This window comes from Xenopus laevis, chromosome 9_10S, assembly GCF_017654675.1.
Source record: "Xenopus laevis strain J_2021 chromosome 9_10S, Xenopus_laevis_v10.1, whole genome shotgun sequence".
In the NCBI taxonomy this organism is placed as follows: domain Eukaryota; kingdom Metazoa; phylum Chordata; class Amphibia; order Anura; family Pipidae; genus Xenopus; species Xenopus laevis.
In genome coordinates, this window is record NC_054388.1 from 88428630 (window position 1) to 88455697 (window position 27068).

General features: G+C 39.9%; 1 protein-coding gene across 1 annotated transcript; it reads left to right on the plus strand.

Annotated features, from left to right (window-relative positions):
- Window positions 1–4046: 4046 nt before the first annotated feature.
- gspt1.S (G1 to S phase transition 1 S homeolog) lies at window positions 4047–26018 on the plus strand. The gene is made up of 14 exons (XM_018239099.2): window positions 4047–4503; window positions 10370–10411; window positions 11706–11933; window positions 12768–12801; window positions 13956–14033; window positions 15452–15632; window positions 16902–17056; window positions 18767–18907; window positions 18996–19089; window positions 20078–20158; window positions 21240–21413; window positions 21536–21625; window positions 24265–24433; window positions 25502–26018. Exons 1-14 carry the CDS (start codon window positions 4302–4304, stop codon window positions 25552–25554), a joined length of 1722 nt encoding a protein of 573 aa, XP_018094588.1. The 5' UTR covers window positions 4047–4301; the 3' UTR covers window positions 25555–26018.
- The last annotated feature ends 1050 nt before the right edge of the window (window positions 26019–27068 follow it).

Below are 27068 nucleotides of genomic sequence, written 5' to 3' on the forward strand. Positions count from 1 at the left end.
CTAGCTTTGCTCCTCTCTCAAATAAGACCTGGTGGCATCCAATTAGCCAAGGGCTCCTCCCGAGGTGAAAGGCGGCGGTTATAGGCAGAAGTGAGAGCCAAGACCAGGGAGCTTAGCTCCAGGTTCTGGATTTAGGGTGCTGTTCATGACAGATGGAAGACAAAAAGCTGCATGTAGCAATAGGGTGGTTGTTATTCAGCATGAATAGGGTGCAAAACAGGTTTGCAGGAGGAGGTGTATTTGAAAAAAAAATCAATTTTCATTTGATTCAAATCCACTATTATTGTTTCATTTGCTTATGTTTGATGTGTTTGTGTTAAGTGATTGTAGGTCTACAGAGGTAATAGTTTTTTAATTGGTATTTCTTTGTTTCTTTGGAAGAAATCTGATTCATGTATCTATGGGACACAATTCATTTCATGTCTTCTAAATTAAGAATTAAGAAAGCTGCCATCTCTCGTGACTTGATGGTTTCTGAAGCAGGGTTGTCCATTATGTGCTTCGTGGATCATTTTGCACCATCTGTACCATATGCATATACCCAAATTGATAGGATTGCCACTTTGTTCTTTTAATTGGATACATATTAAATCTTTATCTGGCACATTTAATACATGTGGCAAACTGCACAGATTTCTGTTCAGCCATGCATGATACTCTTTAAAATGTAGAAGGGTTGTGCTTAAAAAAGCTGTGTTTTAGGCTGATTTACTGAAAATTCCTGTGAAAACCCTACTAATCCCACCCATCTATTTTACTTCCTGCTGCCTGCTTTTTCAGGCTGTGGAGGGGAGCAGATAGCACTCAGCAGACTGCACTGTAGGATAGGAACCAATCAGTAGCTAGGTTGACCTAATAGGGAACTGAAGCCTGTCTTTGCTTTTGAGAATGCAAGGCTGTGATTGGCTGTCCTCCTCCTACTGTGCTTCTGGCAGGGACCATTAGGACACACTCACCCCTCATTTGAAACATGGACAGTGACCATTACAGATCTATAGGGAGCTCCATTAAAGGGGCCATTTTTAAAGATAATTTACATTTTTAGCCTGAAGTAAAACCAGCATTGTGTATTATTCATTATTGCCTACAAAATTTGTTTTTTTTTATTTTACATGTTCTATTTGTCTGCTTTAAAGGGGACAAAACAAATACTGTGTAAACAAATAAACAGCCCTCTATCAATAAAGTTTTTAAACCATTTTTTTTAGCTGTTTAACTTTTTCAGCAGCGGTTTTTCAAAGTTTGTTTCATACATTTGAGGGGTAGTAGCATTTGAGATGATTTAAGGCATTTTGCCCACCATATTTTCTCTTCACTGCTGCGAGGGTGTCAGTTCTATGGTGGCTTGCTGACAAAATCTGCTACTCATTTAACTACTATATTTAAAAACTTGTACAGGATAGAGGCAGCTAATTTTCTCCAGCTTTTCTACAGCCACAAATTGCTGGAGAGTGGGGCACATTTAAATCCCAAACTGCAGACATAGTAACAAAAGCAAAAGTGATATATCTATTGTAAGATTCAATGTGCTCTGAAGAGCAGCTTTCAGTTCAACAGAGAAATAATGTTCCCTCATGTTCAGTATACATAGGCATGCAATTCATGTTATTATGTTGTGGCCAACCTGTGTTTCCTACTACTGGTTTAGTTGAAACACTACAACACAAATAACATACTGTATATAGTAAATCAGTTAATTACAAAGTAATAAATATCAAACCAAAGACTTAAATTTGCTCAAGTGAAGGAAAAGCTGCAGAAACTACAATTGCCACACTTCATGTCCTTTCTGGCCCACCTACGAGTGGTGAAAGATGGCAGAGCCTACTTTTGCACGTCAACTGAGGAAACTCTGCGATGGCTAGAATCGAACCCAGCGCCATCTCCACCTCCCCGAGAGGACCAGAATCTCCCAAATCACCACGACGGGATGCTTGAAAGAGACACACCTCATTTCCCTAATATATGACGTGAGGATCAACCCGGAGTTGCAGAAGCAACCACATCAGTGACGTCGACTACACCACCCATGGCCCTGGAGCCAGAGAACTAAGCTTAACACCATTTGGTTCCCCTTCTTCAGTTATGCTTGTTGGTTATGGGAATGAAGCACAGTTGGGGCAGAGCGGGTGAGGAGGGTCTGTTCTATGTTCAATTGAAACAGGATTATTATTAAGCTGCCGTTAGCTTTTCTTTCAATTTCTCCCTCTCAGCACACTTGTATAATATCCTATACCGCACTTGGTATAACAAATTGCTGGACTCCGATTCTGCAGGCCCTCCATTGCTGTTGACATTTTCACCCCATAACAAATGAGGAAGGTAAGATCTTGGAATGTCTGAGGTCTGGGCAACCCAGGGTAAAAGGGGTCTCCAGGAAAGTCATTTAGATGGGAACAAACTATGTACATTGAGAAAACCATAATTAGAAACATATTACCACTCTACCTACTTCTCCTATTGAAACCCACATAGCACTAAATAAAGAATCAGTCAACCCACAGGTAATGTGGGACTCCCTAAAAGCTTATACCTGAGGGCTTTAAAGTCAACAAATTTAAACCTTCAATAGTTTGAACTAGAAATGACTAAACTAGAGGCTCAAGCCCTTCAAGACAAAAAAGCTTTCAGCCAGACCCCTACTATACAAATGAGACACGAATAGCTCACAGCTCAAACTCCTCTACAAGATAGACAGATCAAACAAGAAATCGCAGTTATATAAAAAAAACTATTCGCAACAGGCGTCAAAAACGGCATACTCCTGCTTTCCAGGGATTTAATGCCACTGACAAATATACCTACAATCAGTGACAGCAATGGTTCCATTGTAACTAATCCGATAGAAAACAACAGGGTATTTGGAGATTACTATACATATCTTTACTCCTCCCAGACTTTATGTACTGTTACCCAGGTTCTTGCATACATCCAGACCATCCCCCTACCCAGGTTGGAACCGCAAGTTATTTAGGTGAACCTATCACAGAGCCAGAAGTTGAGGAGGCCATTTCTTTTTTAGCCTCTGGGAAAACACTGGGTCTGGATGGCCTACCCACTGAGGTTAGGCTGAACCAGGTCCAGCTTATCGCCAAATTGATCTCCTCAGATCAAACTGGTTTCATAACAGGTAGAATGGCATATATAAAAATGTGTAGGCTCTTCACTAATATGATAATCTGGGACATCAAGTCATAGTAGCACTTGACAATGAAAAGGCATTTGACTCGCGAGGAAAGTTCGGGCGATTTTGGAAATCGAAGCGCCGGATGCATTGCGCTGGCGTTTTCTCATTCAAGCAGGAAGAAGGCAGTTCAGGGAGATTGTCGCCCCGCAGAAGAGGTGATTAGTCGCCAGGCGACTAAATCTCCCCGTGTCTGCCCTTAGCCTAAAGGGCAATTCACCTTCATTTGCAAAACTGTAATACCACATAAAAACCACAGAAATGTGTTCAAACTTTCATAACCTGCCAAATTATGTAAATTTTATAGTAATTAAGGAGTGTGGTCACAAAATGGGTGTGGCCAAAAAAAAAACCTTTTTGTCACTCTTCCTGTTTCCTAAATGTTGGGAGGTATGTAATCTATTTTGCAGTATTGGGGGGTATACAACCAATCTGCCCCCCAATCATTTCAATTTGCCTTTCTACCCTGTCAAATGTCCCTGCTGCCCTATTGCTATTATTTGATGTAAGTCTGGAGGGCCCATTTCTACCTTCCCATCGTCTAGAGATTTTTGCTCTCAAAGCTATTGTTACTATTGCTGCATATGGAACAACCCTTGCCACAACGTTTTCATTTCTTCTGGAAAAGATGACACCACCTAAAAAGAAAAAAAAAAGCAGAGGCTAGAGTTGCAAAAGTTAACGATGGGCGAAGATGCCATTTAAGGAACTACATTGCCCACAATCACTTTCCGGATAAAGTAGGCGCGGCATCTGGTGTCAGCTGCCGCAATGGAGGCTGGGATATGTAGTTTTCAGAACGTCAAGAGACTCGCGTCTGTCTCCGGAGACCTGGGAGTGGGAAAACTACTTGGGCCGGCGTCTCCCTACGTAGCGTTGCGTGACATACGCCGGCTTACGTGGTTGACGCCGCGGCAGCACACGAGGAGTCGTTGAGAGCTAGTGCTGAGTCGGGTTAGTGCCGCGGTTCGCCGGCTGCCTCCTGGCTGTGTGATAACGGGTACAACACTCTTCCCTCCCACGTGGGAAGTCCTCCCCCACACTGCCGACTCCTTGCCTTACTCCTTCAGCTCCCCTGATAAAGCAGTTGGTATATCCCAACCCGACACACCCGGAAATGGACGCGAGCGACTCGGCCCCAGACTCCTGGGAACAGGCGGACATGGAGGCCACGGAGGCGCAGTTGAATAATTCTATGGCCGCACTCAACGTGAACGCTAAGCCGTTTGTCCCCAATGTTAACGCCGTAGAGTTCGTGCCGTCCTTCTTGGTGGGCAGCGCGCCATCGGACGGGCAGGAGGAGGAGCAGCAGCAGCAGGGTAAAGATAGGTGGATGGGGGGGAGGTGGGTTAACATTACGCAGGCCTTCCTTTCCATGGCTGCCACCTGCGGATATGCAGTTCTGCTCCTGGCACCCTTGGCTTGTGGTGGAGAGCTTTAGTTCGGCAGCTGCTCACTCGCTATAGGATGAACTTGCCCCGTGTGTGACAGGCTTTGGCGCAGCAGCTGTCGATGAAGCACTCGCCTCTCTCATTCATCTCAGTCACACACACACACTGCTTCTCTGTCTTCTCTCTCACCCACCAGCATCTCATGGGCGTCAGTGGTGTAACTGGGTAATACTGGGCCCCACAGCAAAATATTTTTCAGGCCTCCAAAATGTCTAGAGGTTGACTAGTTAAACCAATATTTATTGAAATAGTTTACTAATTAGGCCCTCATGGGGTCCCTATACCTCCTGTGCCTCCTCTGTAGTTACACCCCTGATGGGAGGCTTACATAGTCTAGCCTTGGGGGCCCTGGATGGGTTACCTCTAAAGGAGGCCATAGATGTAGAGATCTGCTGTTATGTCGCCAAACAAGCGCAGTGTCGGACTGGTACACCAGGGGCCCACCCAAACACCCTTAGACCAGGGGCCCACCCAAACACCCTTAGACCAGGGGCCCACCCAAACACCCTTAGACCAGGGGCCCACCCAAACACCCTTAGACCAGGGGCCCACCCAAACACCCTTAGACCAGGAGGCACTCTTAAGTATTATTTTCTTCCTTTCCTTAATCAACCTCCATATTCTCTTTTCTTTACATACTATAACCTATAATTACATCTATTTAGCCTCTTTATTCTCATAGAAATAGGGAATGGCCATGAAATAAGCCAAATGTTTAGGAGCAGGAGGGCCCACTGACATCTTTGCCCACCGGGAGTTTTCCTGGTATCCCAGTGGGTGAGTCCGACACTGTGCTGATGGGCCCAACGATCGGATCTTAATGCATCCGATACAGGTGGTCGGATTGTGGGACCGCATAAACGCAAAGATGCGGCAGACGGGATTTTTCAACCTGCCCGATCGAGATCTGGCTGACTTTCGGCCAAATATCGATCGGGGAAGTCCGTCTGATGGCCCCACATACTGGCTGGCAGCTTTTAATCGGCCCCTATATGGTAGATAGATAGACACACCAATAGTTTCAAAAACCAGCACTCCCTTTAGTGAAAAAAATGTAATTTTTATTATTACATAGTATCCGCTTCCAACGTTTCGGTCGTTCAAGGGACTTCTTGCAAATTACTTTTTAGATCGACGTTTCGATTCCCACTGGAGTCTTTATCTTCATAAAGTAAAGACTCCAGTGAGAGTCGAAACGTCGATCTAAATAAAAGTTTTTTTATTTGCAAGAACTCCATAGAGTGCAACAGCTTTTCTTTATTTTTTATACATTCTTCCTGTTAGCACCCGGGCATTAACCCTTTTTTGAAGTGTGTGCAGCAGTCTCACAGACTATATATATTAGATATAAATAACATTTTTAAAAAGGTGCAAATATAAGTTGAGGGTAACTAAAGTTTGGTTTAAAAAAAAAAGTATGAAAAATGTGCTCCCCTGAACAGTGTAAAGCAGAAGTAAAATCACAGGGGTGGTGTCAATTTGTAGGGCACTCCCCAGGCTGGTGGTTGTTTTCATAAAGGAATAGTTCAGTATAAAAATTAAAACTGGGCAAAATAAAAAATGTTTCTAATATAGTTAGGCAAAAATGTAATGTATAAAGGCTGGAAAGACTGGATGTCAAATCAGATGCAACAGAAATAAGGTAAGTGAATGCATTGTCTGATGGTGTTGCAGTGTTGATCCGATGCGACACGACTGTCTGATGCAGACAACAGTGCGCATCGTCTGCATCAGACGGTCGTGTCGACACCATCCGATAATGCATTCACTTGCCTTATTTCCATCGCATCCGATTTGAAGACTGCGTTTTTGCGCAGCGGGTCGGATCGTTTCAAAATCGTCCGTGTAGTCCTACCCTAATATAACAGAACACAACTGCTTTTCAGCTCTCTAACTGAGTTAGTCAGCGACTTAAAGGGGGGCTACGTGGGATATGACTGTTCAGTGAGTTTGCAATTGATCCTCAGCATTCAGCTCAGATTCAAAAGCAACAGTTATGACCCATGTGCCCCCCCCCCCTCAAGCCACTGATTGGTTACTGCCTGGTAAGTGGAAGCCAAGAGAGCTGCAAAGCAGGAAGTAGTCTTCTCTGGCTATCATGTTACACATCCAGTCACTCCAGCCTTTATACATTACATTTTTGGCTAACTATACAGTGTTTCTGTATTGCATGTGTGTCTGACTTCAGTGGGTGATGGGAAAGGAAAGAAGAATAAGTGGTGGTGCAGCAAAAATGTACTCTGAGCAGGTGCATATTCTAAAGAAGATGAGTAATTAGAATTACTAATGCTCTAATAGGTTCGCTGTCACATGCCCAGTGTGGCAACTGGGAAAGTAGCTGACTGGAACCGGTACAGGATCTATACAGCTGTATTGGATTCAACTACATGTCATAGCATTTTAATGTAGGCACAAATATAAGTTTAAAGGGGTTGTTCACCTTCCAAACACTTTTTTCCAGTTCAGTTCTTAAATTGCTTTCCATCTTTTATTTTTTTACAGTTCTCCCAGAATTTAAGTTTAAAATTTAATGTTAGCCTTTCTGTCTGGCAGCTCATTGATTCAGGAGCCTTCTATGTTACAATTTGCTGCATTTAGTTGATGCATTTCTCATCAGCATCTGTGGAATATTGGCAACTATTGAATCAATTCTATTGATACAATTGTATCCGCTGCCTCAAATGAAGCTCAGGGATTCTGCTCACCAGGGCTAATGATAACAAATGTATCAATTTAGTACAGTTAAAGTCTGTGACCCCCTCAAGTGCTGCTTTAGAAGTTGAAAATTTAAGCTTTAGGCTAAGGCCACACTAGGCGATAGCGCCGCGATTTGACTCGCGGCGACTTTTCGCCGCGACTTTTAAGCCGCAATCGCTGGGGGAAACATTTGCACTGGCGTCTATGGGGAATCGCGTAAAATCGCCAGCGTAAAAACACACGCGGCGATCTTTTTTCTATTGTCGCTCGAAATCGCCTAGCGAGGCAATTTCGAGCGACAGTAGAGAAAAGATCGCCGCGTGTGTTTTCGCCTAGTGTGGCCTTAGCCTTACGCTTCAGTATTAGATCGAAAATAAAAAAAATTTCCAATTACTTTCTATTTCTGGTGAATATTCTGAAACCAACTAACCTGGAAAAAGTGTTTGAATTTTAACAACCCCTTTAAAGTAACAGCAACACCAACAAATCAGTCTTTTTTAAAGTAATGCAAATATAATGTACCATTGCTTTGCACTGGTATAACAGGTGTGTTTGCTTAATACATTTTATAGTAGTTTATATGGCTACTAGCTGCTGTGTAGCCATGGAGGCAGCCATTCAAAGCTGAAAAAGGAGGCACACAGCAGATAACAGATGAGTGCTGTACAATACAATGGGATTCTTCAGAACTTATCTGTTATCTACTGTATATCCTGTGCTTGAATGGCTGCACCAATGGCTACACAGCAGCTTGTTTATATAAACTACAATTGTATTTCTAAAGCAAACACACCCATTATACCAGTGCAAAGCAATGGTACATTATATCTTTATGCTATTAAAAGACTTTCATTTTTTGATTTTACTGTTACTAAAGTTTGGTTTTAAGTATGCACTCGGAAGAATATACTCTGGGCTGCAGCCTGTCTTAAAGATAAGGATTTATTCATTAGAATTACTGGGGTAGGGGTGTGAATGTTAGTTTCTAATGGGGAAATTACATCTGATGTCACTGTCATGTGATTGTCCACATGTTCTCCAGGACATTAGGCTGCTGGGAATCTGTATTCATGTCACAGAAGCTACATTTTTTACTCTGCTTGTTCCTTAAATATACATCCTTGCCATTACACCACTAAGATCTAGGCTATTCATAAAGAGGTAATTTCAGTCTCTCTGTGTGTAAGCTGTATTTATTCACAAATTTGAACTCCTTCAGGTCTATATAACGCATGGTGGTGTAGTGGTTAGCATTCATGCCTAGTGGTAGTGCGGTTCTGGGTTCAGTTTCGGTTAAGGCCATAAACTAGAATTTTGTATGTTGATTTAAAAAGTAAGTGTTTAACATACTTTATTTAGGGACAGGCAGGATGAACCTATTCCAAATATCAGCAGTTGAATAAAGTTAGAAGTCTAACTGAGGCCTTGCACATCAATGGGCTGATCCACTCATGAACATATTCTTTTAGAGAGTAACATGATGTCGGTGATAAGCTTTTTTATGTTTTGTAAGGCCTGTTATTTGCAAGACACTGTTAAACAGGTGCATTTAGTTTAATTAATAAACTGGTAGGTTGTTTCAGGGATGTTGCAATGGGACAGACTTTCATTGCTGCCCATCAGATTGCTTCAGTCTGTTCAATATCGCTTGCCTTGACCTCTATTGGCATCACAAGTGCATTTTTGTGTAAATACTGATCTGTGCAGCTAAAGGAATTAAACTGCTCCATCTCCAGTCAGGTTAGTTGTACAAGTAAGCCCCCCCCCCCCCCCAAAGCAAATCCTATAAACATGTTGTAAAGGATTCTGAACAGAAATTGTTTTTCATGATGGACATATATCCCAAGAAAATGATTACTGCAGAAATTTCTGGTTTTGTTCTATGGTGTAAAGCTATTAGTGCTGGTTCATGGTGTACATGTTAAAGGAGAACTGAAGCCTAAAAATTGATATTGCTAGAAATGTTGTACTTTAGATACTGAACTTACTGTACCAGCTGAGAAGTTCAGCAGCCCTAAGGCAACTATTATCCATGCTTTTCAAATTGATAACAGGAGCTTGCCATGTTGAATCTTGTTAGGCCATCTTTTGAGTGCCTGTGACAAATGCTCTGCTCCGTATGCTTGGGCAGCTGTTGAGAGGCTGATCATAGGGTCATCAGAAACCTTCAAGCTGAATTTGAGATGCATCTGTCATAGGAGCTGATGCTACAGGTTTGATTATTCAATTCTCATGCTTTTAAATATAGTAATTCTGAATTACTAACGAATATATGGATATTGTGGGTTACTGCTATCCAGTAATGTTATCTCTCAAAATCTTGAGTGCTAGTTTCTAATAACTTCAGATCTAATTCTACTTAAGGGGTTTCCTGTTGCTTTCACTATTAAAGGATTGTGCCATTCAGAGCTTGGATTCAGAGCAGAGATTGTAAATGTTTAGTGTGTCATTGGTCTATGATTAATCAGTATTCTTTATTTATTGATTTGTTTTACCATACAGTGTTGTCATTGTTTTGCAGAATGTTTGATAAGGGCAAGCCACACAATGTCTTTGAAGTGTCTCTTTCCCTGTGGATTTTAATGAGGGGGAGAGATGTGGATCCACTCTAATCTAATCGGCTTTCTCTAACTGCACTGCCAGGCACAGCTTCAGTCTGAGTGTGGCTACATGGGTCGGGGATCAGCGACTCTCCACTCCGTGTAGCCTCACCTGGGTAGAATGAGGAGGATCTGATTAAAAATGTGTTGCTTTTGGATGGTTGATACTCAAGTCATATGACTTTAAGGGTCTGTTTGCCTGTATATTGGTGATTAGGTAGAATCAGTATCTTTCTGAAGTGATGGGATTTGACCTGAACAAAATTTTTGGATTCATGTATCTTTGGCTTTTGTAAAGTACATTTTTTTTTCCAAATTGGTTTTATTTTCTTTTTTTAAATTTTGTTTGTTTTATGTGTATCACTTTCCTAGGAACTTTTAGTTAGATGGATGATTGTTGTAAAAGTCTTAACTATATATATTTCTGTTATCTATAGGTTCTTGCACTACTGTTGGCATGGATGTTTCTGAGCCTGTTGGTAAGTATTGACAACTCATGTAGCAAGGGGGATAGATATATATATCCGTTATATGCCATTTATAGAACAAGTTGATAACATTCTTTCCCTTGTATGTAATAAAAGATACAGGTATGGGATCCGTTATCCGGAAACCAGTTATCCAGAAAGCTCCAAATTACAGAAAGGCAGTCTCCCGCAGACTTCTTTTTATATAAATAATCCAGATTTTTAAAAACTATATCCTTTTTCTCTGTAATAATAAAACAGTACCTTGCACTCGATCCAAACTAAGAAATGATTAATCCATATTGGAAGAAAAACCAGCCTACTGGGTTTATTTAATGTTTACATGCTTTTCTAGTAGACGTAAGGTATGAAAATCCAAATTACGGAAAGATCCTTGATCCAGAACACCCCAGTTCCCGAGCATTCTGGATAACAGGTCCCATACCTGTACTAAGTTTGCCTATATGCAGTAACCCATAACAGCTTATAAGATACTTGCTTTTAAACAGGTAACTGTGAATGCTATTGCTGATCTGGTTGCTGTAAGTGCTTAGAAAAGTAGCAAACTTGGCACCTTTTATTATATAAATTATTTGCCCAGCACTGAGGATTGGTTCATTCTTCTGTGAGGTTGTTTGGAACTTTTCATTCAACGTTGAAAATAGCAAGTGCGTAAGAGAATTAAATTGAAAGTGAAGTAAAATTCTGCTTCCTGTATGAAGAAGCACAATCAAACCAAATGATCAGTCCACTAAGAAGCCATCTTTATATAAAAAAAAAAGTTGTCTCATAAATCAAAGATTAATAAAGGCTCCAACTGGAAGCCAATTTATATTAAAAGAGATTTAGAATGTGACTAATTTAGAGCAAGAAATAAAAAAAAAACTATACATATTTGTTAATTAGAACACTTACGAACAAGTTCAGAGAATAGGGCTTGTGCTAAACAAGAAATATATCAAGTAAATGTATCACTTTAGAAAAGTGTTAGAGCCTGAGACACCCCCCCTCCCCTCTGAGCTGCTTTAAAAAGACTTAGGGTGAAACATAAACGTTCCATTTCAATGTTAGAAAAAAAATATTCAGTTGTACCGTATGTACTTTTTATACATCTGTAAAAAATGCCGGAATTAGTAAAGGTCAAATTTGCTCAATAGTAGGAGCACAAAACAAAAGAGCAATTAACTCTGATCTGCCTTATAACAATAATAATGCTGTGGGTATCTGCATTGGGTCAAACCATGATAGCTGTATTAAAGTTTATCATCTTTTCCCACTCTTCAAACTAACCTAAGGCTTTTTGTAGTGGAAAATGGGGAAACCGAAATGTCACCAGAAGAATCTTGGGATCACAAAGAAGAGCCCATAGAAGCAGAACCAGGAGGCGGTTCTGAGGGTGATGGAGGGACTACTGAAGAAGGAACCTCTGAAATGATGGAGGAAGAGGAGGAAATTCCAAAACCCAAAACAATTGTTGTACCTCCAGATGCCCCAAAGAAAGAACATGTAAATGTAGTGTTCATTGGACATGTAGGTACGTTTAGGCTCTGCATCAATTTCTTTTGTCCCAATTCTTCACCTCTTTATTTGGACAACTGGAAAATATGAATATTTGAGTTGTAATCCTGGTACAAGGGACAGGTCAGTAATCCCCCCCCCCCATGGTTATTTGGAATTTGCATTTTAAATTTTAATAAGTTATAGCTGTGTACTTTTTAAATCATATCTGCACCTCTATTTATCGCTAATATGTGTACATTTTTCTGAAGATGACCTAAAGAGTTTTACCTGTCTCTGGGCTCATTTTCTTTGCCTTCGTGATTTTTTTTTTTTTTTTGTGAGGGAATAAGAGGCATCATGGGGGGTGAAGCCTGGAGACAACCAAACAGGTTTAGTCCAGGGAAATAACATTTATTTTAAATTCCTGTTTTTTCCTTTCAATTTGTCTCCATAAATGTGGACCTTCTGGATAAGAGTAGTTTATTTTTCTATTTAGGTTATGAGTTGTCCCCGCCAGTCTGGGCACTTAGCAGGGGTCCTTTTTGAATAGATTAGTTTTCTGCATTACTATTAGAGCTATATAGTAACCTGTTCACCAGTACATAAAAACACATTCAGTTAAGCATTTAAACCCTCAGAAAGAGGTTAGTGTTCATGTAGATGAATGCCTTCATTGCTGGCTCAAACTTACAGTTAGAATAAGCTTACTAGATGCATCTATTGCACAGTAATTTAACATTTTGGAAAAGTTTGACATTTAATAACAGTAGAAATCTTTAAAAGAGTCCTTGTTGTGTATAGAAAATGCTTTATGTGTGGATGTTTGTTGAATGGTAAAAACCTTTAATATATTTCCTTCTTGTCTTAGATGCTGGTAAATCAACCATTGGTGGGCAAATAATGTAAGTAAACCTCATTTTGAACTAGTGTTCATGATCAGTTTGCACTTCATTGGTTTACTCCAGAATAGACTGTTTTATTTCATTACGCCTGTTGAATACCTGTACTTAAAATAAGTTTAAGAGCCAGCTGACCTATATTTATGCAGCAAGGGCAGCATATAATCTCTTGCTGACAGCAGGTAACTAAGGAGTCATATCTCTAATTACCTAGTTCAAATGTGGCAGTCTGTTTTTAATGTCACATGTGGTGTTTTTTTTAAAAAAATTTTTATTTTTTTGCACATTTTAATTTCCTGGCGGAGAAATGGCTAGTTCACTCTTGTCGGCACAACAGAGCTAACAGTCAACGGCATCTGCCAGTCACTGCGGACATTGGACAGTTTTCAATATATGTTTTCATAATGTTTAAAGGAATTGGTCAGTATAAAAATAGCCTGTGAAAAATATGTTTCCAAAATAGTTAGCTAAAAATATAATCTATATAGGCTGGAGTGACTGGTTTCCTAACATAATAGTCAGAACTCTACTTTCTGCTTTGCAGCTCTCTTGGCTTCCGCTTATTGGTTACCAGACAGTAACCAATCAGTGACTTGAGGGGAGGGGGGCACATGGGCCATAACTGTTGCTTTTGAATCTGAGCTGCATGCTGAGGATCAATTGCAAACTCACTGAACAGTTGTCTTATCTGACCCCCCCCCCCCTTGAAATAACTGAGTAACTTAGAGTAAGAGAGCTGAAAAGCAGGAAGTGGTATTCTGATAGGTTAAACATCCAGTCACTTCAGCCTTTATAAATTATATTTTTGTCTACTTTTTTTATTTTGCACTTACAATATTTACCCAGTTTTTATTTTTTACACTGAACCGTTCCTTTAAATTCATTTTCTGGGCAAAATACAGCATTTTAACTACCGGTGGAAACATGCCATTTGCACCACTTGGGCCCCTCTGTGGCAGACACGTCTGAGCAGTGACCGGAGTTCTCCTCCAGCAGAGCTAATGCCTGATTGGCTATCATTCTGCAATATAGATTTGTGGAAATTATGGCATATGTAATTGGTCATTTAAGAGCATAGCCTGTTTGAAAAATGGTTCTTGTCCTTTAATACCACAACCTGCAGAAATATTAAATGTTTCCCCCTCTTCCTATTTTAGGTATTTAACAGGCATGGTTGAAAAAAGAACTCTTGAAAAATATGAAAGAGAAGCCAAGGAGAAAAATAGAGAAACCTGGTAAGATTGATTAATAATAATAATGTAGTAATATAGTATAGTAATTGCGGCTATGTTAAAATACCCACTCTTTGATATAATGCTGGGCTTGTGCAATTATATTTGTATTTTTGTATTCTTTAGATGGTGGTCTGCCTCAGATTGACCGTTTTTCTTTCCCCCTTAAAGGGATACTGTCATGGTAAAAAATAAATGTTTACAACTGCAGAAGTTAAAAGGGCTGCTCCAGCAGAATTCTGCACTGAAATACTTTTCTCAAAAGAGTAAACAGATTTTTTTTTTTTTATATTAATTTTGAAATATGACATGGGGGCAAGACATATTGTCAGTTTCCCAGCTGCCCCCAGTCATGTGACTTGTGCTCTGATAACAGCTCCCTAACACAAGATAACAGATGCCTGGTAGATATAAGAACAGCACTCAGTAGTAAAATCCAGGTCCCACGGAGACAAATTCAGTTACATTGAGTAGGAGAAACAGCAGCCTGCCATAAAACAGTTCCATCCTAAAGTGCTGGCTCTTCCTGAAAGCACATGACCAGGCAAAATGACCTGAAATGGCCCCTACACACCAATATTACAACTAAAAGAAATACGCTTGCTGGTTCAGGAATTAAATTTTATATTGTTGCGTGAAATATATGCAGTGTAAACAGTGTAATTTAGAAATAAAAACATCATAAAAATCATGACAAAATCCCTTTAAGGGGACTGATGGATTGCCCTTCATGGCAGGGGCAACTTTCATATGTCCGTCTTTAGGCAGACAGCCCAAAATCGATGGCTTCTTTGCACCTTTGCTGATGATGCATTGTCCGATAAGATTTTCAATCGGACCCTAATGCCTAAACAGCAGTTATTAATTGTATATATGTGTTTGGAGAATCTGTATTTGCCCACAATATTTCTCCCAGCTTACATTCCATTCTGCTGGATAGGATCACACCTTCTGCCTTCCCTTATTTGCTTCTTGTCATCCCTATCACATATTGTGTAATGCAGCATGTAACACTTGTATATCAATCGGTGCAGCCTCATATGTTGAACTGGCTTGGAAAACTCTTGCTTGTTGTAATCTAGAGAACATGGTTGGAAGTGCAAAACCAACAAATTTTAGTTTTACAAACCTGTATGTGGAGTGAACTTTCTTAACTAGGTCTCGAACATTGCATAATTAAATTTTCATCTACTCTTTCCCACTAGTTAAATATGAAACTTGTTTTTAAAATTCAAACTGATTTGTTAGTTGGGTAGAGATGCATCCTTTTGCTATCCGTAAAGAGCTTACAGCAAGCATTTGTGAAAATTGTGATTGTTAATATCGATTTACTTTGCGTTTTTTGTGCGTTGATCATGAGCAAATATTTTGCTTGTTGGAGTTAAAGGTATGTAGTTATAGATGTCTTCATTTCTTTCTAGGTATTTGTCATGGGCTTTAGACACAAATCAGGAAGAACGAGACAAAGGCAAAACTGTAGAGGTTGGTCGGGCCTATTTTGAAACGGAGAAAAAGCACTTTACTATCCTAGACGCCCCAGGCCACAAGAGCTTTGTCCCAAATATGATAGGGGGAGCTTCTCAAGCTGATCTTGCTGTTTTGGTAAGAAACAATAATATAATATGGCCATGTAATTGTGCAAGTTTCATATGTCTATTAAGATTCTCATTTGTCCAGATATATATATATATATATATATATATATATATATATATATATATATATATATATATATATATATATATATATATATAGTGTGTTGGCCCAATTGTTCTGTCTTTATGGGGCTCCCTATAGATGTTTACTTGTCCATGTATTAAATGAGGAGTGGGCGTGTCCTAACGATATCTGCCAGAAGCACAGTAGGAGGGGGACAGCCAATCACAGCCCTGCAGTCACATCAGCAAAGACTGACTTTAGTTCCCTATCAGGTCATACTAGCTGCTGATTGGCTCCTATCTTACAGTACTGAGTGCTGCTGGCTCCCCTGCAAAGCCTGATGAGTTAGCAGTCAAGAAGTGCAACAGATGGGCAGAACTAGAAGGTTTTTATAGAAATTATCAATATCATAACCAGAAACACACTGTATTCTTTATTGCTCCATTTGTGCTTTCTCTGCCTTATATAAGCTTAGTGGAAGGACTTAAAGAAGAAGGAAACCCTGTAGAAAAAAACCCGTACCCCCCACCCCATGTAAAAAACCCCCCCGGGGGAAATGCCCCATAACCCCTTGTCACAGATTCTGGTAGCGGACTTCACGGCATCCATCTTCCAGGTCCTCCGTAAGATGACTGGTAGATTGGTATGTCGGCGCATACGTAGTTGCAGCAATTTGCCGGTTTTTGACAACTGCGCATGTGCCGAAATTGATGGAGATTGCCAATCTCCCAGTCAACTTACCGAGGACCCGCAAGATGGGTGCCGTGAAATCCGCTGCCAGAATCTGAGACGAGGGGTTAGTATGAAGTATGGGGCATTTCCCGGGGGGGGGCAGTTAGCCTGGGGGGAGAAGGGATGGGGGGTCTACGTGGGGTTGGGGGTACGGGGTTTTTTTCTCCTTTAAGTCTGTAACTTTACACCTCCCATGGCTACAAACAACACTTTCCCATGGAGTAATGTGTTTTAATTGTGGATATACCAGGTTAGGCAAGGGTAGAGCAGATGTACAGCTTGTAAAAATTCCCGCCCATGTGCCAGTACACTTAGAATCATTTTTCCCAAATCTAGCTTCACCATCTTCCCATTTTTTTTGAAGTGCAGCAGAGAAACTTGACCAACCTGAAGTGTGCTTAGTGCCATGCTGCATTGTTTTGCATTATTTGTGCACTTATCCTATGCAAACCATTTTCTAAACCACAATAATTGTTATAGGTAATATCTGCAAGGAAAGGAGAATTCGAAACTGGCTTTGAAAAAGGAGGACAGACAAGAGAACATGCCATGTTAGCAAAGACAGCCGGTGTAAAACACTTAATAGTTCTCATTAATAAAATGGACGATCCAACAGTGAACTGGAGCAATGACAGGTATGTAGCTGTAACAATAAATGTTGGCAACTAAAACTTTTATAATACAGATTCTAGCAGATGAGCAAGGTTTGTAGAACAATTTAGGTTCAGCATAACCCGCCCATCAATCAACCCAAATGTCCCTCTTATCTAGTAGATGCACGTTTTGTTTCCTTATCATGTTTGCTCCTCTGTGTTTTAGCCCGCCCAAACTTTAATTTTATCTTCATCTTTGTGTGATCTTCACTAGTTCTAGGCAAATTACTGCTATATTTTTGTATAACACTCATGATATTTAACACTAGAATGTCTTTATTTACTAATCTTGTTGTGTAATTATCATGCCACAGCTGCACGAGTGACCATAAACCTTGAATTGTCTAGGAAGTTTAATTGGTTGTCATGTCAATTATGATTCTCTACAGAAATATAATGAAAACTTTTTTCTCATTAGGGTCAGGGCACACAGGCAGATTCCGGGAGATGTCACCCAGCGAAAAATTTCCCTCTTCTTCGGGGCGACTAATCTCCCTGAACTGCCTTCCGCCGTTTATAATAAAAATCGCTGTCAGGAAGGCACTCTGAGCTCTTCGTTTTCCTAAGTCACACAGTTACCTCACGAGGAAACTTCGGAAAACTAACCGCTCCGAGTGCCTTCCTGCCGTTGATTTTCATTATAGCTGGCGGAAGGCAGTTCGGGGAGATTAGTCACCCCGAAGAAGAGGGAAATTTGTCGCCGGGTGACTAATTTGCCCTAATCTGCCTGTGTGCCCTGACCTTAAAACTGGATGGATTTTTCCAAATAAAATTAGTAGGTGCCACATTAATAGATACAATCGTTGTTAAAGAGGTAGTTTACCTTTAAGATAACTTAAGTATGTTATAGAATGGCCAATTCTAAGCAACGGTCTTCATTATTTTTTATAGCTTTTTTCATTAATTGCCTTTTTCTTTATTCCAGTTTTCAAATGGAGGTCACTGACCCCCATCTAAAAACAAATGCTCTGTAAGAGTACAAATATATTGTTACTTTTTATAACTCATCTTTCTATTCAGGCCTCTACTATCTATATTCCAGTCTCTTGTTCAAATCAATGCAGGGTTGCTAGGGTGATTCCTAGGGATGCACCGAATCCAGGATTCGGTTCGGTATTCGGTCCTTTTTCGGCAGGATTCTGATGAATCCTTCTGCCCGGCCGAACCAAATCCTAATTTATGTATACAAATTAGGGACGGGGAGGGAAATCACATGACTTTGTCACAAATCAAGGAAGTAAAATGTCTTATCCTTCCCACCCCTAATTTGCATATGCAAATTATGATTCAGGGTTTCGGCCAAATCCAAAATAGTGGATTCGGTGCATCCCTAGCAACCAGACTAGGCAAAGCAAACTGGCGAGCTGCTGAATAAAAAGCTAAATAACTCAAAAACCACAAATAATAAAACATGGAACCCAGTTACAAGTTCTCAGAATATCACTCACTACATCATACTAAGTTAATTTAAAGGTAAACAACCACTTTTTGCTTTACTGCTCCTTTAATATAATCTGGCCCTTGAACAGGTTGCTGTTCAAAATTGGTTTTGAAATAAATTTAATGTACTGCCCTTGCTCTTTTCATTGTTCTTAATCTGTTTTCTTTGATTGGATGTGAAAAAAAGTTTTGTTTTTTTTTGATCGGTTCCATTTTTTTCTCTGTATGAGGTTACAAATATTTCTATTGCAGATACGAAGAATGTAAAGAAAAACTAGTGCCGTTTTTGAAGAAAGTAGGTTTCAACCCCAAGAAAGATATTTATTTCATGCCATGTTCAGGGCTTACTGGAGCTAACCTGAAGGAACCAGTGGAAACATGTCCATGGTACATGTAAGTAGAGCAGTGCATCGTATTTAAGAATTTAGTTACGCTAATATTGTAAGCAACAAAAAACAAACATTTCTTCTTCTTTCTATAGTGGCTTGCCATTTATTTCATATCTGGATAGTTTGCCAAACTTTAATAGATCATTGGATGGACCTGTCCGACTGCCAATTGTTGATAAGTACAAGGTGTGTTAAAAATTTTTTTAATTTAGGGTTTGATAAATGTGCATTTTCCTGTATGTACTTTTTGAATCTGTTGATTTTAAAATCTGGTGGTACTTCCTGAAGTGTTTATCTGGTTCTTGAATAGACTTTTATAATACAGGATTCAGACCATTGTGCTCATCGGAACCCCAACATTTAGATCATCGAATTAGATCAAAAATTTGCAGTTTTTAAAGCGGCTTTTCACTTTCCAAACAATTTCAGTTAAGTTGTTTTCAGATAGTTCACCATAAACAGACTTTTTTTTTTTCCAATTGCCCTCCATCTTATATTTATTTATTTTTACCATTTTCCCAAAATTGAAGTTTAAAGTTTAATGTTCGTGTCTCGTGTGTTTTAGACTGGCAGCTCAGTGATCCAGGAGCATCTGAACTGTTGCAATTTGCTACATTTAGTTGATACATTTCTCAGCAGTATCTTTGGAATATTAGCAACAAATTCTAACAGCTGCCTTTAATTACACTCAGGAATTCTGCTCAGCAGGAACAAAGATAACAAATGTATCCACTAAATGTATTAATTTAGAACAGTTCAAAGAGTCGCCGACCCCCCTTTACACTTCAAAATTAGATAAAGTCACAATCAGAAAATAGAAAGTAGTTGGAAAAAGTCTATATTTCAGGTGATCTACCCGAAACCAACTAAACTGGAAAAAGTGTTTGAAGGTGAAAACCCCCTTTAAAAAATATTTTTCTCAAAATTCAATTTACACAATTTCCCTATAATGTGGCATGGAGCACCGTATACACCTTTCCCGAATGTCTTTTTATGTAATTTAATAACCTGTACATACTTTCATATAGTTATGTATAAGTATTTCATATCTGCAGTTTGTGTAAAACTAATGCCCACATACTGAGGAATGGACTCTTGCTTCTACTGATATTCCTTAGAAGCGGGATCACTTTCTTGTAATGCTACAGTTACATGCATTTCTTTTGCTTTTCAGGATATGGGAACAGTGATTCTAGGAAAGCTAGAATCTGGATCTATTTGTAAAGGACAACAACTTGCCATGATGCCAAACAAGGTAATGTTCATTTAGTTTTGCAAAGTGTATAACTAAACCGCTAAATTGCTTATTCCCTTGAACTGGAAACCGCACACATCTCTCAAAATTGCAGATTGGTTATGTAAGATCTCAGAAGTAGAGAGATTTTAGAGTTATAAGACATCCTCCACATTACAAAATACAGAAATTTAATCAGAACGGGTTTTATTGGATACAGTTCAAGGAAACCAATAGCTATAAGATCTTGACGCAGGCATAGTCTAGCCCAGCAGAAGCTTTTGGTCTATTAAGTCACATTTCCTGGCTTGGCCTGAGACTTACTTGCTGGGAGAAAAGGACCGTGCATCTCAGGGAGGACTTTATGTCCTCGGTTTAGCAATTATACTTGGAATCCCATGTACAGATGCAGATGGATGGGAGCTGACCTCTCTCTTCGGGACCAGACTATGCTATCAAATACAATAGAGTAGGTGTGTTAGTAATATTATGTACATAGAATTATATGTAGCATTTTGAGAACGATAGACTTTATAAGCAATCTGTGTCACTTTTTACATAAAAGATAACGGGGTGCTAACGGAACATCTACCCGAGAAGTATTTTATCGCTTTTTGGGAATACACATAGTAGCTAGAAGAATCCTTATCTTATTCTGTTTGTCTTTTTGTTCTTTTCTTTTTAATTCTTTTTTCCAAATGCTCTTAGTACATTCAGAATTGGATACATTTTCCTATTAGTGCCTTGCAGCGCAGACTGTAGAGAGATACAGGGAAAACCTGTGCATTAACAAAATATTTGGAATGCAACTCCTTTTCTTCTTTTTTATGTTTGTTTATAAAAACTTTCAATAAACCAGAATTTAAAAAAAAAAAAGTGTATCCGTATATGTGTGTATATTTTTATTTGTATAATACTCCTTTAGGGCAAAGCACTGTACATATATTGTGTTGCTTCACATAAGACTTTTCATGTAGGGATGAATGCACAGGTCCCAGACTTAGAAACATGGATGCTGTCAGTTGCAGTACCCTGTCTTTTTACCCAATAAAAAAACAGGAGTTAAAGATTAGATTTGCATCTCCCATTATTTTTTCTCCAGCACATTGTTGAAGTTCTCAGCCTCCTTTCTGATGAAGTAGAGACAGAGCTTGTAGCACCAGGTGAGAACCTGAAGCTCCGACTCAAAGGAATAGAAGAGGAAGAAATCTTACCAGGATTTATACTGTGTGACCCAAACAACCTTTGTCATTCTGGACGTACATTTGATGCCCAGGTAAGAGATTACGTTCAGTAGAACAAGCATGGCCCTCCATTAATACAAGCTGATTGTTTTATTCTATTATCAGATTTTCACATTTTACCCTTATTAATAAGCCTTTTGTTTTGTTTTTCCAGATTGTGATAATTGAGCACAAATCTATCATCTGCCCTGGTTACAATGCAGTGCTGCATATTCATACCTGTATTGAAGAAGTCGAAATAACGGTATGTTCATTTTGTACACTTAATGTCCGTAATTCACACATAACTAAATAAAAGAGAAACCAGTCTGAAGCAGGCACCTATAATTCCAAATTTAGATTTGTCATTTGGCCAATGGACTTAAAGGGTCATTGACATGTAAATAAACTTTAGTATTATGTTGACTGTATGTTTTATATACTTTTTGTTGAGCAGCTCTCAATTTGCCGTAGTTACCTGAATGATAGGGTCCAGTTTGCCCTAATAATTATGTAGGAAGAATATGCCGTTCAGTTTTGTTCTCTAAACGGAGAAGGGCTATTAAAGGCCATGTCAACCCCAAAATAAAAATTTGCCTAATAAATAAAACACAATTCTAAGCAAGTTTTCAATATACATTTATTACAAATGTTCAGTGGTTTTAAAGTTATTTCTAAAAACAATTGCTATTAAAGGCAGCATTTGCTTAACTCCTGCTTGTTACTTTTTCAACATTGTGGCAAAAGTCTTGGTTCCCCAGCACAGTCAGGTCTGTTAATCCGCTGCCTTGTCTTACATTGTATCAACAGTCTCAGCTGCCAGGGCAGAGAATAGAGAGGGACAGACACAATACTTACAGCAAGACACAGCAATACTTACAGTAGAACCCTGATTTTACGTTTCTCAAGGGACCATGGAAAAATAAACTTAAAATCTGGGAAACTGTAAAATAAGGGAAAGGTGTTAAGGACACGTAAATGTGCTCCCTCAATCTCCAACAAAGCTGTTGCTTCCTTTTGCTAAATTTTCTAGTGCCCCAGTCCCTACCTCCTCCGTTAGCACTGCTTGCCTCTCCTCACCCTCCAACACTGCTGCTGCTCCAGTCCTGTCCACTTTCTTCTCCGACAAAGGGTTACCTCTCCGGATTGCTTCTATAGCTTGCTTGCCTGCCCCCTCCCTTCTTCTCAAGCAGGCAGTTTCCCTTTTGCCGATCATAATGTTTTGCCCCGGTCCCTTACTTCTCCTTTCCTGCCTCTTTGAACCGAGTCTCGTGCGCGGTCCCTTACTAACCCCTTCCTCCTTGCCGGTTTCAGTTGTGCAGCGTGTCATAAGTTTCAAATGTCTTAACACTAAATGTAAAAGGGTTTTTATTGATAAAATAGAGCAATTGGCAAAGGACTAGGTTCATGGTTCATAAAGCGACTTAAAGGAGAATTCAACCCGTAGTAAAAAAAACCTCTCCCTACCTTGGGTAGACCCCCCTACTTCCTCCTCCCCAGCCTACCTGCGCCAACCCCCCCCCCCCACCCCGGGCAATGCCCCTAATTTTTTACTCTCCTCTCTGCAGATTCTGGCCTCGGAGTGCACAGCAGCCATCTTCTTTCTTCTGTCTTCTGTCTTTTTCGGAAGTTTCAGCGCATACGCAGTTGGAGTTAATTTTCCGGTTCTGAACCACTGCGCATGCGCCGAAAATGCCCTCAAAACACGAAGATTACCGGCAAAGAAGATGGCTGCTGTGAACTCCGAAACCAGAATCTGCACGGAGGGGCGAGTAAAAAAAAATATGGGGCATTTGCATTAGGGAGGGGGGTCTACCCAGTGTAGGGGGAGAGTTTTTTTTTTTTAAATTACTGGTTCAATTCTCCTTTAAAACCCGGGAAAACTGAATGTAAAACCAGGGAAACTGCTATTGATATGCATTAGAACATGAAGGGACCATGGGAAAACGTAGAGTCAGAGGACGTAAATTTGGGGTTATATTGTATACAACTAACTTGAAAACCATAGAAAATTGCTTAGAATTATGTTTTCATTTAGTAGGCTAATTTTTATTTTGGGGGTTTACTTGCCCTTTAAGTTGATAAAGGTCTGTAATGAGTAAATGTTGGTGATGTTTGTATTTATACAGGAGAGTATGTGATTCAGGACCTACTTTGTATTGTATAAATATAAGGGAACCATATGAGAAACACTTGGCAGCTTTATTAACCAGTAGGCCCTTCCAGCAAACACAAGGACATCCATTCAGACAAGAAGAAGAGGGAGATTCCATCTATCATGGAAAGGGGTTTTCTTAGTGTGAGCTGTAAAGTGGAACTCTCTTCCTGAGGATATTCTACTGGCACATATATTTGTTTCAAGAAAGTGAGAAAATTCAAAGTTACTGAAGTTCGCTCTTAGGACAAAGTTGATCCAGCGACTGGTCTGTGCCTTTGGGAGTCAGGAAGGAATTTTTTCCCCCCTATGGTGCATTGGAGAGGCAAATGGGGGCAGTTAGACCAAGTTGCTAAAAGCACAAAATTCTAGAACATACTAACAATTAACTTACCCATTTAAAAGTGAAATGTACTCTTCCCAGTGAACATGATACATTGCTCTGTGCAGAAAGTTGCTGATCACGGCTGCATTCGTACATACAAATTGCTTCATGAAACGTAACCCGTCCCTTCTAGTGCTGCTTCACCCCTCAATCATCCACATGTGTTTTAGTTTCTATATGTTCTGAAGCATTAATGTCAGAATATTGTAGGATTCTCTTTGTTTAAAATGCTGGCATGGCAATTCACCAGCTACAGCTCAGCAGCATCACAAGATGGCCTACTCTGTAATTACAGTACTGTGAATTAAAATACTACTCTGTACCTGAAATCTGGTTTATGTGGTGATTCTTTGTCTCTCAATAGGCCTTAATCTGTATGGTAGACAAAAAATCAGGAGAGAAAAGTAAGACGCGACCCCGATTTGTAAAGCAAGACCAAGTATGCATTGCCCGTCTAAGGACAGCCGGAACAATTTGCCTTGAAACATTCAAAGATTTCCCTCAGATGGGACGATTTACCTTAAGAGATGAAGGTGGGTGCAATCACACTGCTCTGCACAAACACTGCATTGTACTTGAATCCTGCAATGTTTTCATGCTTTGGGGTACATTTATTAATATTTGTTATTTATTATTAGAGAGTTTGAGAACGCCACAGTCCTCTAGAGTGAAATTCCACCATTCTCCATTCATTTCTATGGGGTTTTAAAGGATAATAAAAGGCTTTATGCACTTGGGGTGCCAAATGTTAGGCACCCCCCAAGTGATTATATTGACTTACCTGAAACCCTGGGCCGGTGCTCCTATCAGCAGAAAACTGCACCTGCCCGGGGTTATACCAGTGAGCACCACGGAGTGATCCTCTTCCAACTTCTTCTTTCCCAGGGCAGACGGGCGGATTTTAGCCAAGGGCGCCTGGAGGCCAGCGTCCTCCGGCGCCCCCTCCCTGCCTGAAGATTGCACGCGCATGTGCATACTTTCTGACTGGAGCGATAAGCATCTAGCGCTTAGTGCTCCAGAATCGAGCATAATTACCCAGTGGCTGGGTGGCATGCCACCCCTTAATTTGTGCCGCCCTAAGCCCGGGCCTTTGCAACCTCACTGCAAATCTGGGCCCGGGGGCAGACGCATGCACAATTGAACAAAGTAGCCGACTTTTTCGTTAAAGTTTGGCTTTTCGTTCTACTGCGTGTGCACAACTGCATGAAGGAAGAAGAACTCTCCGTGCTGCTCACTGGTATAACCCCGGGCTGGTGCAGTTTTCTGCTGATAGGAGCACCGGCCCATGGTTTCAGGTAAGTCAATACTATCACTTGGGGGTGCCTAACATTTGGCACCCCCAAGTGCACAAAGACTTTTCCTTCTCCTTTAAAAAGAGTATTTATCAATGGATGAAAGTGAAAGTTCACCCTTTGATAAATACGCCTTTCAAAATCCCATAGAAATGAATGGAGAGTGGCGGATTTTCATTGTAGAGGACTGTGGTGTTCTCTATCTTCACTCTTGAATAAATATAACCCTTTGTATTTAACTTTTTTTTTTTTTTAATTCCTTTGTGAATAATGTGCTTCCCCCCCTTCCATTTTCTTGGTTCCGTTTAGGTAAGACCATTGCAATTGGAAAGGTCTTGAAACTGGTTCCAGAAAAGGACTAAGCTTCTCAATGCTGCACCACAGAGTGTGGAAAACTGACTCTACAGAAGCCGACTTCACATTGCCTTCTTGTGTTCTGCCCATTGACAAAATGATTATCCAAGAGCAGTTTGACAGCAGAAATAAGTCCACATTGTCAGCTTTCTCATATTGAGAGCTCTGCTATGCCACTCTTCAATTTCCCTCCCTGAACGTTTTTCCACCCTTCTAAATTCCGCTTCCTACGAGAGAACTGGCAATAGCTTCATAAGTTTATGTGGACTAAATTGCCTACAATAATGAAAACCTAAGAGATTTTTTTTTTCTTCTTTTTAAACAAGTACATTCAATATCACTCTTTTTTTTTCCCCCTCACCTCCAGAACGAGACGACTTAATTCTAGGCATATTATTCAACGAATGTGCGAATGTGTGAGCACGTTACAAAGACAAACTACCGTGTTAATAAAATATTCACTTAAAACCCTTTTCGGTATTTGCTTTTGAAGATTTTTTTTTTTTTTTTTACCTGAATGTAACACTGCTGCATTAACTTTTTAACGTTCCAAGTAAAATATTAATATATTGGCTTGGATTTTTTTCTAAAGGACCCGTGACCCTTTTGGCAGCTACACAAACTGCTGCCTGTGGTTTTCCAAAACACAGATTTTTTTTTTTGATTTTTTTTTTAAAAACAATTTGGCCCGCTTATTTAAACTCCTTAAAGTGACCTACATTTATGCACACTTGGGCAGAGCTTTGGTATTTTTAAGTCTTGACTAAATTTGCATTATGAAGTTTGAGTATAATTTTAGTAATTGCGGGGGCATACAATATCCGAACGATGTCTGTTATAACTGCTGAGGAGACTCTTAGCTTTGTTCTGCCACAAGTATCTGAATGTAGGGGATGTATGGCTCTGAACATTTTTTTTTTTTAATTTACATAAGTCATTAGTAGCTTGTGAGCTACAATTCAGATCTGCTGTTCTCACTTCCAGTTCAGTCTTTGTGTTGTTGGATATAAAGGCTTGACTTGACCTATTTGCTGCTTTAAAAAATGTCTGAGATGAGCAGAGAACTATTAAAGGGATACTTTCATGGGAAAACATGTTTTTTTTCAAAACACATCAGTCAATAGTGCTGCTCCAGCAGAATTCTGCACTGAAATCCATTTCTCAAAAGAGTAAACAGATTTTTTTTATATTCAATTTTGAAATCTGACATGGGGTTAGACATATTGTCCGTTTCCTAGCTGCCCACAGTCATGTGACTTGTTCCAGCACTTTAGGATGGAACTACTTTCTGGCAGGCTGTTATTTCTCCTACTTAATGTAACTGAATCAGTCTCAGTGGTACTTGGCTTTTACTATAAAGTGTTGTTCTTATATCTACCAGGCAGCTGTTATCTTGTGTTAGGAAGCTGTTATCTCATTACCTTTCCATTGTTCTTTTGTTAGGTTGCTGGGGGTGGAAAGGGAGGGGGTGATATCACTCCAATTTACAGTACAGCAGTAAAGAGTGACTGAAGTTTATCAG

Coding starts and splice junctions, on each gene's coding strand:
- gspt1.S (XM_018239099.2), top strand. CDS start 4,302: ATGGACGCGAGCGACTCGGCCCCAGACTCCTGGGAACAGGCGGACATG. Junction 10,412..11,705: donor GGATGTTTCTGAGCCTGTTG/GTAAGTATTGAC, acceptor GGCTTTTTGTAG/TGGAAAATGGGGAAACCGAA. Junction 21,414..21,535: donor GACGTACATTTGATGCCCAG/GTAAGAGATTAC, acceptor TTGTTTTTCCAG/ATTGTGATAATTGAGCACAA.